The following is a 14,804-nucleotide window of genomic DNA, read 5'->3' as shown; positions in this document are numbered from 1 at the left end:
CAGAAAATCTTCCAAATATTTAAAAATAGAAATCAATCTGTTTCTGTCTCTCCCTGCCTGGCCTGTAGATTAGCTTAATTAGTTTATAAGGGTTTTGACTGTTTTGTCTGTGTGGGAAAAAATAAAAAGAGGAAAATCTAAGTCAAAGACTTTTGCATTTAATTCTTAAGAGACTAGTTCCATGGTTCTCTTCACTTGTGGGAGAGCATTGGGGTGGCATATCTAAATATTTAGATGGATATAACCCCCACCACCACTGAAAAAATATTGGTTCTGTGTGCTGTGTAAGGTACAGTAGAACCTGTGTTACAAACAGGTTGGGAATGGAGGTTGTTTGTAACTCTGAAATGTTTGTAACTGAACAAAACTTTATGGTTGTTCACTTAGAAGTTTACAACTGAAAACTGACTTTAAGAAAAAAGTAAAAAAGTTTCAGAGCTGTATTTAGTAGTTTACGTTTAACACAATACTGTTCTGTATTTGCTTCCCCCCCTCCCCATCTTTGCTGCTGCCCGATTGTGTACTTCCAGTTCCAAATGAGATGTGTGGCTGACTGGTCAGTTCGTAACTCTGGTGTTCTGAACTCTAGGTTCTATGGTAGACCTAACCATATTCTGTCCCTGAACTAAGCTGCAGCCTTAGTTTTCCAAAGCTGTAGCCTTGCTTGGGAAAAAGTTAGGTCCATATACACTACAAGATAAGTGTGTTAACTACGTTAGGGGACAATAATTTTGTACAAGTCCCAAGTCCCCCAGTTATTATAGTGTAGATAGTTCCTCAGATGCATTCTACAGTTGTTACCTTACACTGCCTGAGTCAATTAGTTTTAGAATTAACTCTGCTCATATATTTTGAAAGTGAATGGCAATCTAGGGCAATTCCTCATTTGCTTTACATTAAAAATATGGAAGATACACAATGACATACACACGATGCCAAATCAACACATTTATTGTATTTTGTAATCCACAAGTGCAAATCTAGCAACAAGTCAGTTTAGCAAATTACAACACACAGAAGGAAATGTAATGTAAATGCTAAGAACACTGACAAAGTAACTTAAAGAGCAGCAAAAAAGGCTTCTCAAGTAAAAACAAAACCACCCTTTTCTAATCTTATCTAAAATGTACTACACCCATGTCAGGAATGTTTCTAAACATATAGCCAGCTCTTCTGGAATTAATAGTTTGCATTATTCAGTGTGCAAATGGCTGGTCTAAGCTCCTTATCAACTGATGATATTTTGGTTCCTAAAGCAAATTCTGCCCATTTGCTCCAGGTTTAAATATAGTGCCAGTACCACAGTTTTAATAGGGTTGCTGTATTTGTATTACAAATTTAAGAATATATATATAATTTTTTTTAAAAATGAAGTCCAATTTCAGTATATTATAATGTACATAATTCTACATGAATCCAAATAGGGCATTATAGATACTTTAAAAAGTTTAATAAAATTCTTGCAACAGATGACAAAAAACTTTCAAGTCACCTATGTAATTTTTAAATTTATCTTTAAAGTACTGCATATATACTTTAGAGTTGTGTATAAAATAGAAAGCATTCCCATTAGGAAGATATTGCAATGTAATTAATGATTTCCCCTACCACTTAGTAGCCAAGGGACAAGGTATATGCTTAACTTTTGCTTTTAAGAAAAGCAAAATATTGCTTTAATTTGTGATCAGGTGTTAATTACAAGTTTGAGCCCAAAAGAAAGATGGAAACAGTTTGTCTGTGGGAGGTTAAATGGGAAATTTAGTTGGACTTTTTTTCTGTCAACAATTCTTGATTCTTCTCTTTCTCTTGATATGAAACATACTGATAATCTGTACCAAAGATTCTATCCCACCATGTGAAGGTTGAAGCATAGTTGCCAATAAAGTTCATGTGATGGAAATCATGAAAACGAGCCCCAGCATAGAAGGGAACTAGATGCAGGGGGTTTAGAGGAATATCGTAGCCACTAGAGAGAAAAAACAAAAACAGAATTAAAATACTGAACCATAATGTTTTTAACATTTTGTTTATAAACACAATCAAAGCCAGGCACCACTGATTACTTCTCAGACTGAAAAATGAAAGCCAAAACACCCAAAACATCACTACAATGATGAATATAGAAGAAAGTCTTTTGTGTGGCATCTGAGCCAGAATGTACAGTACCAGGTTGAGAAACACATTAAATGTAGCTAAAAATCTCAACATTTAAGTAGTACTGCAGAAAGGAAAGGGAAATGATATTAAAGGATTTCAACATGTTCACATTTTGTTGGACTAGAAAAGATATTACTCCACCTAGTGGCAAGATAGTGTCTAGATTTGATTTTGCTATAATATTCCTGTCATCCCATGCCTGTTAGTGTGATCACTTCGGGAAAAATGTCCACTGACAGTTGTGGCTTCTATCTGCTGTTCACATTGAAATGCACTACTTCGATTTAGTTTCATCCATTTTTATTTTATTTATGCTGCTGTGGCGTTGCATTCTTCAGTTCATAAGGCATATAACAGCTTCCCTCAAATGGAAGTGAAGTAAAAATCACAGAAAATGTTAAAATTGATACAATGAAGCTATTTGGCCACCTGAAGAATGGGTCACTGTTCTAACCTATAATATTTTATACCATTCTTGATCTTTTAGTTCTTGCCTGTAAGTATATTACTACATTGAGATTAGGTTAATTAAAAACAAGTAAAGATTGCTCTCCAAGCCCCACAGAAGATTTAGGAAAATGTAGACTGTCATTATGGACCACCACCTACAGGCAATTTTTCCTGGGAGCTGAACTGGGGCCCCTTAGGCTAAGCAAGCATTGGTTCTCCAAGACAAGCCTTTCTGCACAGGCAAGCCTATTGACAGAGAAGTTTAAGATATACTACCTTGAGGTCCCCCTCCATTTTAGTAAAATAAAACCTCGCTTATTTCATATGTTAGCAAACATTAGGTAATTTGTGTACTAAATATCCAATTTTCTCTCTCAGGCTCTAAGTTCAATCTTGAGAGCTTCACTGGTGTCCGAGATTTACCTTTCCTAAAAACTGAGATCACAAAATGTATAATCCTGCCACTAATCTCACAAACTGTGTTTCTAGTAGATGCTTTCTGAAGTTGTTTTAGTGAGAGCCCTATTTTCCCACCCAAGGAGTTTTGTTATTAATATTGCTAAAACAGAACAATTATTATTTTGAAAAGGACAAATGGCCAACTACAATACTGAAATGAAAGAAGCACTACAATCCTTCTCTGGCTGTTGTACACTGTGGACTTCTATTTGTAGTGTGGTAAAGAGCCTCCTAGTATCTCATATATACTAGCACAAAGATAGGTGGAAGAGCCGAGTATGGAAAAATCACTAACACGGAATGAGAGGATTTTACCTGTGTACATCAATGGTTTCCATTAAGCGACATATTACCCAGGCCCACAGAAGAATCATATGGTTACAGAAAACAATAATGCCAATGAAAAAACCAGTTCCAAGGATAAGCGTTTCCAGTGGATGTGCATACTCTGCTTGCATCCCAAATGGAGACTGGGAGGAAAAGAAAAACACACACAGTAAGCACTTTTCTGTAGTATGTCAACACACTCAAGAGTCAGACCAGTTCAGAACAGAGATAACGGTAAATAGGATGGTCTTGCAGACAGGGCACTCAAGAGACTGGGGTTCAATCCCTGGTTCATCCACTGGCTATATAGGGGCACATGATCAAGTGCTTCAGTCCCCCAGGAGTGTTCCCTAACCTCAGTGGGAAGGACAAAAACCATTGATGATTTTGAGTCACTCCAGTACTACAGTGATGACAACCTTGCAAATAAATAAAAGAAAGCTTGCCATTTCTATATATTAGTTAAGAATGGTAGGAAACATGTTTCCCTGGCCATTATCAACTTCCCTGAACCAGAAATTAGTAGTAAAATCAAATGATCTCATTATGGCAATTACAGCAAGTTTTTGTGAAAGCCTTAAAATTTTAAATACCTTCCACAACACAGGAATACATGAGTTTATATAAATTTGTATCTATTAATAGTGCTTCAGCTTGTAATATTAATAACATTATTCATAATGTATTGCTGGATCAAAACTGTGATTTGACAACTGCCAACCAGAATCAGTAACGTGAAATCAAAGCAGTTCTCAAAGGAAGAATGTGGACCCCTTTTTGTCCCTTAGGGACCAACGAGGTCTAAAGTAAGGAAGTGAAACAGTGAATAGGTGATCTTACCATAGGTAAGATGGTAAGGGCCTAAGAGTATTTAAAGGATCATATACATCACATATTAGACAGTATCATATAAGCAATATAATTGTTGGCCTAGTGCAGTTAATAAGACCTTTGAATAACCTTTTTGGAAGTAAAAAGTGCAGACACAGCCTTTTTGGCTTACTAGATATCCTGTTCAGTTTTTGGACTGTCCCAGGTTTGGGTACAGTAGACCTGCCAGATATAATAAGTATAAAAAAGCAGAGTTCCCAAACTCCCTCTCAAATAATAAAATTAATAGCTTTGTTATTGCTAATAAGTAGATAAATGTTATATAACCTGTTGTGTAATGCAGAATTTCATATTTGGTCATAAATTATTATATAACAAATCAGAATAGGGTGTTGATAAAAGTAGAATGCCATCCTCGGTACAAAAAAAAAGCACCGAGACTTAAGTGTTTGTTTATGTACAGCCTTGTGTTTGTGTACATGCAGCCAATTCATTGTCCTATCACCCCTAACTGATCACTGGGTGTGGCATTCTGTACTGATGCTGAAATAAATAAACTGATCTTTAAATATTCATGGTAAATAGGCCCAATGGCCTGCGATGGGATGTTAGATGGGGTGGGATCTGAGTTACTACAGAGAATTCTTTCCTGTGTATCTTGCTGGTGAATCTTGCCCATATGCTTAGGGTTCAGCTAATCGCCATATTTGGGGTCGGGAAGGAATTTTCCTCCAGGGCAGATTGGAAGAGGCCCTGGAGGTTTTTCGCCTTCCTCTGTAGCATGGGTCATAAGTGACTTGCTGGAGGATTCTCTGCTCCTTGAAGTCTTTAAACCATGATTTGAGGACTTCAATAGCTCAGACATAGGTGAGAAGTTTATTGCAGGAGTGGGCGGGTGAGATTCTGTGGCCTGCATTGTGCAGGAGGTCAGCTTAGATGATCATAATGGTCCCTTCTGACCTTAATATCTATGAATCTATAAACCTGTTCCTTGGATTCGAACCTGGAGTTCGCAAGTGGCTATTGTCTGCTACATCAAACAGCGGTTGTCTGTTTGCTAAGTTCATAAGGTAACCTGTGGACCTAGTTGGTGGTCCTGAAACATCCTTACAAAATAAGGATGCTATATAAAAATATACTAATTCACCACATCCTAGTTCAGGAAATACAACACTAAAAACAGTTTTGAAGAAGAACACTGTCAACTTGAATTTTTTAAGACTACTTTTGGAATGAAGCTCTTTTTAATTAGTATGTCCTGAACACTTTTTTTTTTTTAAATCCTTAAGAGTGCATAGGGTTTTGTGGCCCTACTGCTGTTTATTATAAGGATCTTTTTAGGACTGTACAAGACAAACAATTAAAGTGACTATATTTAGAATGTTAATTGCCCAAACCAACCTTGCAGCTATAGTAATCTTACCGTACAATAAAGATTATGGCATAGTAATTATAAAGATAACTATAATCTTAGTGAAACTTATAACAGGCTACAAATCTTCTAACAAATGTGATTGTCAAATTGACAGTATGTCATTAAGTAGACAGTCACCATCCTAACAGTCAGATGATAAAAGGTAGGTGGTATCAGAACACGGCTGCCATTTGAGTGAAAGGGAGAGAAGAGACAAAGAGTTGTTACAAGACATGTTCTGTTAGATCTATGATATCTGGGTTAATTTAATAGTTATGGAACCACCCAGAAGTCATTTAAACACAGTTACAAATTCTAGGGTAATGGATATAAGAAAAAACTAGCTAGGTGTAAAATATTTTGTAAGATTGGCTGTTCTCCCTATTTCCAAATGGACGCAAGATCTATTTAAATGTGCTTGATTAATACAGTGTTTATTGTCAGCATCCTGGTTATATTAAACACATAAGGTTGAAATCATTAAAGTAGTACATACTATGAACTCATGATGAACTTTATGGATGTACTTGTATATTCTCTTGTGATGCAAGAGTCTATGCAAGAAATAGTGCCAGGCATCCTCAATCACTGCACATCCAAAACACTGGGCAAGTAGCATGTACCTTTAAAAAAATATATATATATACTGTTAGCGATAGCAAGATTAAAATATATGAAAGAAATAGTATTCTTCTTTGCTAACAGGCCAAATCCAGGATGTATGCGCAGGGAAAGGCTCTGGAAACTTGGGATGTACATTTAACTTTAAAGTACAGTTAATAATCAGATAATATGCACTATGAGCACATGTATATACTGTTAACAGCTCTTTTATTGATCTACTACTAACAAATACCACTGAATATAGTACCTAAAATTGTACATATATTTATTTGCTAACAAAACATAATATATGTACCATTTTAAGTACTATACTCAGTGGTAAGTGTCAGCAGATCAATGAAAGAGCTGTTAAATGAGTTAACATGCAATACTGCAAGCTTCTTAGTTTGGCCATGACACACGTGTGTGCGCTCTCACACTAACACACACCTGCATATTAACACACTGCAGTTATATAAAGAAAAAAAAGCAGCATTAGCACTAGAAAGGAGAGAACTTAGTACCCTGCAAGAAACTGTGAAAAAATATAGAAAATTACTGTATGTAATATTTCTCCTGACACTAAAACTAGTAAAAGAGGCACTTAAAAAACATAAGGTTTGTGATTTAAAAATGTATTAGTTTGCAGACAGAAGAGTGTGCACGTGGTACAGTCTCTTTCCTGAAGTACATAATACAGTATGTGGGTAACGCTTCATCATGTTATTTCTGGAAATGAACCAGATGGCTCAAAAAACATTAGACGCTTGCATATACAAGGGTGCTCACGAGCCCACAGATGGTGTCTTAACTTCCAGCCACACTGTATCCCTTTTTGGATTTAGTTTTTCAAATCCTCCCCCTTCGGGATTTGAACAACATTGCAGGCATTAGGCACAATATCAAATATAGGACCCTAGCCTGGTCCCATTAGTGCAACTGGATAAACTTCAGTGAGAACAAGATTGGGTCTATGAATTACACATTCGTTCAAAACAATCACATGACTGTGCAGCACACTAAGTTCCCTAGCAGCTGGGAACATTTCACAGGTACTGTCATCGGTTCTTCCAACAGAGAGTTAAAACAGAAGTACAAATAACATTTCAATGGTTTCTACCTACCATCTTGGCATCCTTTCCCAGTCATAAGGGATATTGAAGTACTCTGTGAAATAGTAGGTACCACATATCAGAGGAAGCTGAATACAGAAGTGATTGAAGAGAAGCGTTTTTAAACACTTCCACTGCTTCTCCCACGTTTCTGGTTTATCCTAGGAAAAAGAAATTTCCAATCATCAGTCCTAGTATGCAATATCATTGCAGAAGTACAGAAAGTAATTCTGAAGATTTGGCTTCAAGCTACAATAGAAAAAAGAAAAGCATTCACTGAATTTCCTACTTTGCCAAGCTATGCTTTAGTATTACAGACACGTAGTGCTGTAATAAACTAGCTAGTCTTTAGGTCTACCACTGGTCTCTACTGGATAGACCTGTTCAACTGTGTTTGATAATATACTGTATTGCTAAAAGCTGATAAATATTTTCCTTTGCTCAGTAGTAGGGGCCTGTGCTTTTGGAGAAAGTTCTGACCACCAAGTAGTTCTAAGTAGTCTGTGTGTGCATAACAAGTGAGAATTGTAAAATCTTAGGTGGTCACATTTGTTACATAACATACAATCATATTTTTAGGTGTTAGAAGTACATATGCCGTAAGTTAAGGATCCACTAGATCCTAGGTGATTTTCACTCTTTTAGTGAGTTTAAGTCAACTCGTCACATTATAAAGAAAGAGGTGCAAATGAACAGACTGATGGATTAATTAGGTGACCTGAAAAAAGTATAAACAAGAAGCAAAAGCCTGAAAGAAAGTGGAGTTTCCAAGAATTCTTTTTACCTTCATAAAAGAAAGAAAAACAAATCAGGTCTTGTCTACCCTAGAAGATTATGGGCCACTGGAGAGCTAGCAGGATGACATCACAGCATCTGTCAAGTGAGAACTGACTGAGATGAACGACTTAAGTGAAACTATTTGTTTTTGTTGACATCTATTTAACTCTATCACTACATTAACTTGGGGACAGAGGGGGAGAAAAATCACCTAAAATTTAGCATCCCACCAATTTAAGGACTGCGAAAATTCCTAAACCACATAAAAAGAGATTGCCGGTTTTGCTGGAGAATGGGTGTGGATAGGGTGACCAGATGTCCCAATTTTATAGGGACAGTCCTGATGTTTGGGTTTTTTTTTCTTTTATAGGCTCCTATTACCCCCCTGCAACCCCCCACCCTCTGTCCCAATTTTTCACACTTGCTGTCTGGTCACCCTAGGTGTGGAGGTGAAGGCAAACCCAATAATTTTCATATTCTTTAAAAAAATGTGAAACCATTCTCTGCTTCTTACATATGTCAGTAAACTGGCAAGTTATTTTTCTCCCACTTGCAACTCAGCTTTCAATTAACTTAATAAAGTCTCAATGACTAAACATGAGATTATATTAATCTCATGTTAGACTGAAATGATTGTTAAATAACCCTTTTGTGCCTCCAAAGAAAGTATGGTCAGCCCAACGCAAATTCTACAGTCTCAGTTTTCAATCACCTGGAAAGTAGGTTCCTAAGCAGTTTCTATTGGCTGGTAGATAAAAAAAAATAGATGTGAGAGGAAGACACCAAAAGGGACTGAAGAGAGAACTGTTTGGGGGTGGGGGGGTGTCAAAGGATACAGGCACATTGGGAAAGAGCAGAGGCAGGGCAGTACAGTTCAGAGTGATGACAAGTCAGTGTATTTCTGAGGGTGGAATTTGGGTATCTCTCATCTCTCAAGTTGTAATTATTTTCTTTTTAATACAAATTCCTTTGTGTTGTATTGTTTTTTCTATCCTAGAACCTTTAAAGGTAGGTCACATTAGTGACCAAAACTAAAATTAACTAAAGCAACCTGATTTTACAGGGGTTTGGCCACAAATCATTCCAATTCATTATTTTATTTTTTTAAATGTAACTTCCAAGTTCTCCTAAACAGCTTTTCTATAAAGTGACAATAAAATAAGTATTCATTAGCACTTGTTCGCATTGCAGTCATACAAAACTCATGGATGACTTCACCACTTGCAAGAGAGTTATTATCCAAGACTCATTCAGATAAAACTATACCATGCCAATATATGCACTTCTCCACTACATTTTCATTACACACTCACACATTTGGACGAATGCAAGGATACAAAGAGATGCTGGGAATTAAAGAGATGCTGGGAATTAAAGTCTGTTGCAAGGATGTGTGGGATAGATCATAGCTATGACATCTATATTTACTTAATATTTTCCAACCAAATTATGTAAGCATTTATATACTTAAGTTTCACAAGAATTTTTCAACACTCACTGTCATAGACAAGTTTGATTTTAAATCCAGTCCTTAATATGAACATGTAAGTCAGGCAAGTGGGGAAAACAATCACCAGGTTGCATTGGATGGGCAGATTACCTGTATTATGGAATGAAATTCACTCAGTGTGGACAGCTTGCTCAGTGTTTTCTGTATTACAGAAACTTTGCATTGCCCCTTCAAGGGGATTTGAGTGGAGATGTCCTGCAGGGAAGGCCCGAGGTGTGGCCCCCATCTTGGAACTTAAGAAGCCAACATATGGGAGTACTAGGGCAGGGGAGAGGTTTACAGCAGTGATATTGACTGTGCAAATGGCTCTTTAATATCCTGCTGCAAAGAACTGCAGGAGACATATTAAAGTTATTAGCCAACAGTAAAAGCATCCTGATTATTAACCAATGTTATCAACTTGCACTAAGTTATTAACTTATTTGCTGAGACGATATATACACACACTTTACATATAAAAACTAAATATTTCCTCTGTCATACTGTTTAAATCTAGTACACTACAGTACTATAGTAAATGAAACAATCAATTCATACTACTGTGGCTCTTTTGGGTAATGTTGATCACTTTGATCACTATTTTGGTTCCTGAACCCTTGAAGTCTGAGTATCACTGGGCTACGGGATCCAGATTTATACTTAGCCAAGAGCCCAAATCTTCCACACACAGGCATGTAGCCTCTATTCCACTTTGTGTAACGGAACAGTGATTGAAGAGGCTGTGCTGCAAAGTTGTCCTTTGCATTCACTTTGAGAACAATGGATCCCTTCCCCTCCCACAAAGCTGAAGGAGTTCCATCACCAACCCCAATAACCTGTGGCTTTATATAGGTGGAAGTGAGGTGTGAGAGCCTCCCATAAAATATATAGACTACCATATCAAGAACAGATGTTTCTACATTCTAAGATTCCTGACCATTTGTAAAATACGAAGTTAGAATATCACATAATTTGTACAAAAAACAAAGCAACCAGAAACCTGTGCAATTCAAAATTCTTTGTCTTACCTGCTGAATTTTATACTTTTGCATATAAGGTATAAACTGAAATATAAATCCAGGTAGACAGAGCAAAAAGTAGGAAAGTTCATGAACTATGAGTGATCCCCATGTTGCAATCTGGAACTTGGTGTAATTGTCCAGCATATAGTTCCAAGCATTTTTAAATGGTTGCTGCAGTGGATTGTCAGGCAAGAAAGAGTCGATGTATTCCACAGCCAGGTAAGCGGAGTTCAGGATGTCAACACTCTCATTCACTGCCATTGTTCAAATATAAAAAACTTCACACTTGCAGTTGCTCTGCAGAATTCTAGAAACAGCCTATAAATTTTAAAAGGTAAAATTGAATTTGTCAGTAACAAATTGATGCTGTTCAAACAGCCATCTACTTCAATTAAAAAAAAAGGTTACATTAAAGGGTTAAGAAGGACACTGTAAAAATACATTGTACTTTAAAAAAAGCACAAAACTATGATGTAAACAGAATCAACAGGTTTAATCCTACAGTTAAACTGAAATCAGATCAAGTGAGTAGAGGGCTAAAGGATAAACCCAAACAGGGGAGTGCACAAGGGAGGGCAAGCAGAGGCATGGGCTCTCCCCAATAATCGGCAGGGTCACAGAGCTCCTCCAGCCCCTCCAAAAGTGGTCAACATAAGAACGGCCATACTGGCTCAGAACAAAGGTCCATCTAGCCCAATATCCTGTCTTCCAACAGTGGCCAATGCCAGATTCCCCAGAGGGAATGAACAGAATAGGTAATCATCAAACAATCCATTCCCTGTTGCCCATTCCCAGCTTCGGGTAAACAGACGCTAGGGATACCATCCCTGCCCATCCTGGCTAATAGCCATTGATGGACCTATCCTCCATGAATTTATCTCGTTCTTTTTTGGACCCTGTTCTAGTCTTGGCCTCCACAAGATCCTCTGGCAAGGAGTTGCATAGGCGGACTGCGCATTGTGTGAAGAAATACTTCCGTTCGTTTAAAACCTGCTGCCTATTAATTTATATTAGTGACCCCTAGTTCAGGTGTTATGAGTAAATAACACTTCCTTATTTACTTTCTCCACACTTGTCATGATTTTATAGACCTCTAGCATATTCCATTTAGTCATCTCTTTTCCAAGCTGAAAATCCCAGTCTTATTAATCTCTCCTCATATGGAAGCCATTCCATACCCCTAATCATTTTTGGTGCCCTTTTCTGAACCTTTTCCAATTCTAATATATCTTTTTTGAGATAGGGTGACCACATCTGCACGCAGTATTCAAGATGCAGGCATACCATAGGATTTATATAGAGGCAATATGATATTTTCCATCTTATTATCTATCCCTTTCTTAAAATGATTCTGTTTTTTTTTTTTTTTTGACTGCTGCTGAAGATTGAGTGGATGTTTTCAGAGAAATATCCACAATGATTCCAAGATCTCTTTCTTGAGTGGTAACAGCTAATTTAGACCCCATCATTTTATATGTATAATTAGGATTATGTTTTCTAATGTGAATTACTTTGCATTTATCAACATTGAATTTCATCTGCCATTTTGTTGCCTAGTCGCCCAGTTTTGAGAGATACTTTTGTAGCTCTTTGCAGTCTGCCAGGGATTTAACTATTTTTAGTAGTTTTGGATCATCTACAAATTTTGCCACTTCACTGTTTACCCTTTTTTCAAATGTAAATTGCTATGTATGTCCCTGAATCCAAATGTTTCTAATAACTGGTTTGGTGGCAAGCCCCTTCAGAGAATCTGTACCTAAACGTCTATCATCATACACTTCTAAAATAATTAAGAGTTTAACACTGATATCAATCACCATTATAAAATTCTATTCATTCACTAAGCAAAGAGGCTTCTTTTCAAATGTTGAGTAAAGCAACTGATTATTATTTCAACCTTAAACCATTCCTCTAAGAAAACACCCTGGTAAGTAAAATGGCAGTTAGGGAGGTTGATAAAAAATGTTCAGTATACTAAAAGTAGAACTTTTTGTAGTTACGTACAGGGGAATTTCTTCAGACTATTCAGTAGTGTTGGTCAACAACTTTCTATCAAATTATCTTGGGAAAAAAACTAGGGGTTTGATTAAATAAGAATTTTCACGGAAAGAACCTGGCTTCCTCAATAACTTTTGATTTTGTTGAAAAACCTTCCCTCTCCCCCCTGATATTTGGCCAAATTTTGTCAGTATAAACTTGATATTTTAAGCTATTAAAAAAATGAAAATCTCCATGGGTAATGTTTTGGGTAAGAAGTTTAAGCACGGCATGCAATGGAAAAATTACTTGCTTAAGACTATTAAATAGTTTGACTCCTAAATACAAGGATTATACATGTTACTGCAAAAACAGTGTGTATTTCCCCACTGCAGAACAAAATTATTCAAACTGCAAGATTACTTACTTATCAGAGGCCAAACAATATATACAATTTAGAATCCAATGGCAAAACAAGCCATATGTTAAGTTAGGATGTACTGTAGCCCCAAGGCATGATATCTTTTCTTTTATAGTCAAAGGATGAAACAGTTTAGGGCAGATACTCAGGTCTGAGTGGTTCAAGAGCCAAATTAACAATCAACATCACCCAGAAGAGACACAGTAATGTGAATTCATGGTTTGATTTACTGTAGTACTATATATTCCAATGACTGGGGAGTTTAACTAACACAAACACACACGTTATTTTCACAGTAAAATGACTAACCAAGTATTATTTTTATCAGCTACAACTGGTTAACTACATGGTAAAAACACCCTGAATGGTTAAAAACAACTAAAAATCACAGTGTTTTAACATCATGCGCTAGGAAGAGCCTTGCAATGGGGACAGAGTATCGCTGGCTTAGGGGTTAATTGTAAGGATGTTCCCCCCACCCCCCCTTTTTATTGCAGCATGGCTACACGCCTGGTGACTGGCTCGGTAGGTGGTTCTGACACGAGCAATTTTCACAATCAAATCTGTTCTGACTCTTGGACAAAATTAAAAGCTTGCCAGCAACAGGGCAAGGCAGCCGGCCTCCGAACAGCGCCCAGCCCTGGGCGAGGGGTGCCGGGCACAGTGAGCTCCTCCCGCTGCCAGGAGACCGGAGTGGCAAAGCCCCGCACCCCAACCTTGAGACCCCAGCCCGGGCCGCCCAGCCCCTCACTCACCTGCACAGCCACAGCGACAGCACCAGCCGCTGCCCCTCACGCACTCACCTCACCCGCTTCTCACCCATCAACAACAGCAGCAGCCGCTCCGCGCTCTCCCATTGGCCGCACAAAACCCCTGAGCCGCTTTGATTGGCTCTCGGGCGGGAGCCGGTGCCCGTCAGGCGTGGGGCGGGTGGGGGGGGACACAGCGGTCCCACCCGATGATGATTGGTAGAAGGGATGGAGTGAGCATAGTGAGATCTCGGAGCGCAGCCAATGAGGAGCGAGGGAGCCCAGGTGACGGCGAAAACGCCATTAGAAGGAGACGGGCTGAGAGGGCAGCCCCAGGTGGGAAGAAGAGGCGGGGCCGTTACCGTGGTTACTCCTGCAGTTAATCACTTTCCTAAGCGCCTCGGGGGCTTCGTAGCGCTGGGACTCCGCTTTCTACCCACGGAAATTGCTGCTGCCCTCGCCCAGCCTGGGGGCAGCGCCCGGCTCGGACCCGGGCCCCGTGCGCAGGCCGCGGCAGCCCTCGGCGGCCGCTCCCCGCCCGAGGAGCGGGCTGTGGGGGTGGTTAACGCGGGCGTAAATGTGGTTGAGAAGAAGACAGCGAGCTTGGTGCGCTCCTTGGGGCTGGGGCAGGGGCCCGGCCAGCCCGCAACGGCAGGACACCGTGGGAGCCGTGTTTCGGAGGGAGGATAAAGTAACGGGCCCAGGAAAGCGCTACAGTCACCGGGCTTGCTGCCTCACCCTGCGTCGACCCCAGTGCCATGGGAGTGGGCAAAGCCCAAGAGCTTCAGCCCCAGACAGGGGTCTGGTAACCTGAGCCCTGCTGTCCAGGGCTGAAGCCCTCCAGCTTCAGCTTCTGCCCTGCATGGTGGGGCTTAGGCTTTGGCCCTAGCAAGTCTAAACCAGCTCTGGTGACCCCATTAAAACACAGTCCCGACCCACAGTTTGAGAATTGCTGTTAAGGTCAGAGCCATTGTATAAAATACTATTTGGGCTGTGGGCTTAATAAAGGAATTTCT

General features: G+C 39.0%; 1 protein-coding gene across 1 annotated transcript; it reads right to left on the bottom strand.

Moving 5' to 3' along the window:
- Window positions 1–935: 935 nt before the first annotated feature.
- MSMO1 (methylsterol monooxygenase 1) lies at window positions 936–13,938 on the bottom strand. The gene is made up of 6 exons (XM_048847654.2): window positions 13,795–13,938; window positions 10,648–10,959; window positions 7,366–7,514; window positions 6,135–6,261; window positions 3,382–3,536; window positions 936–1,966 (listed from the first exon to the last, which is right to left on the bottom strand). Exons 2-6 carry the CDS (start codon window positions 10,900–10,902, stop codon window positions 1,759–1,761), a joined length of 894 nt encoding a protein of 297 aa, XP_048703611.1. The 5' UTR covers window positions 10,903–10,959; window positions 13,795–13,938; the 3' UTR covers window positions 936–1,758.
- Window positions 13,939–14,804: the final 866 nt, after the last annotated feature.

Source organism: Caretta caretta, chromosome 4 (assembly GCF_965140235.1).
Source record: "Caretta caretta isolate rCarCar2 chromosome 4, rCarCar1.hap1, whole genome shotgun sequence".
Taxonomy (NCBI): domain Eukaryota; kingdom Metazoa; phylum Chordata; order Testudines; family Cheloniidae; genus Caretta; species Caretta caretta.
Note: the sequence above shows the minus strand (reverse complement) of the source record. Positions and strands in the feature narration are given on the sequence as shown.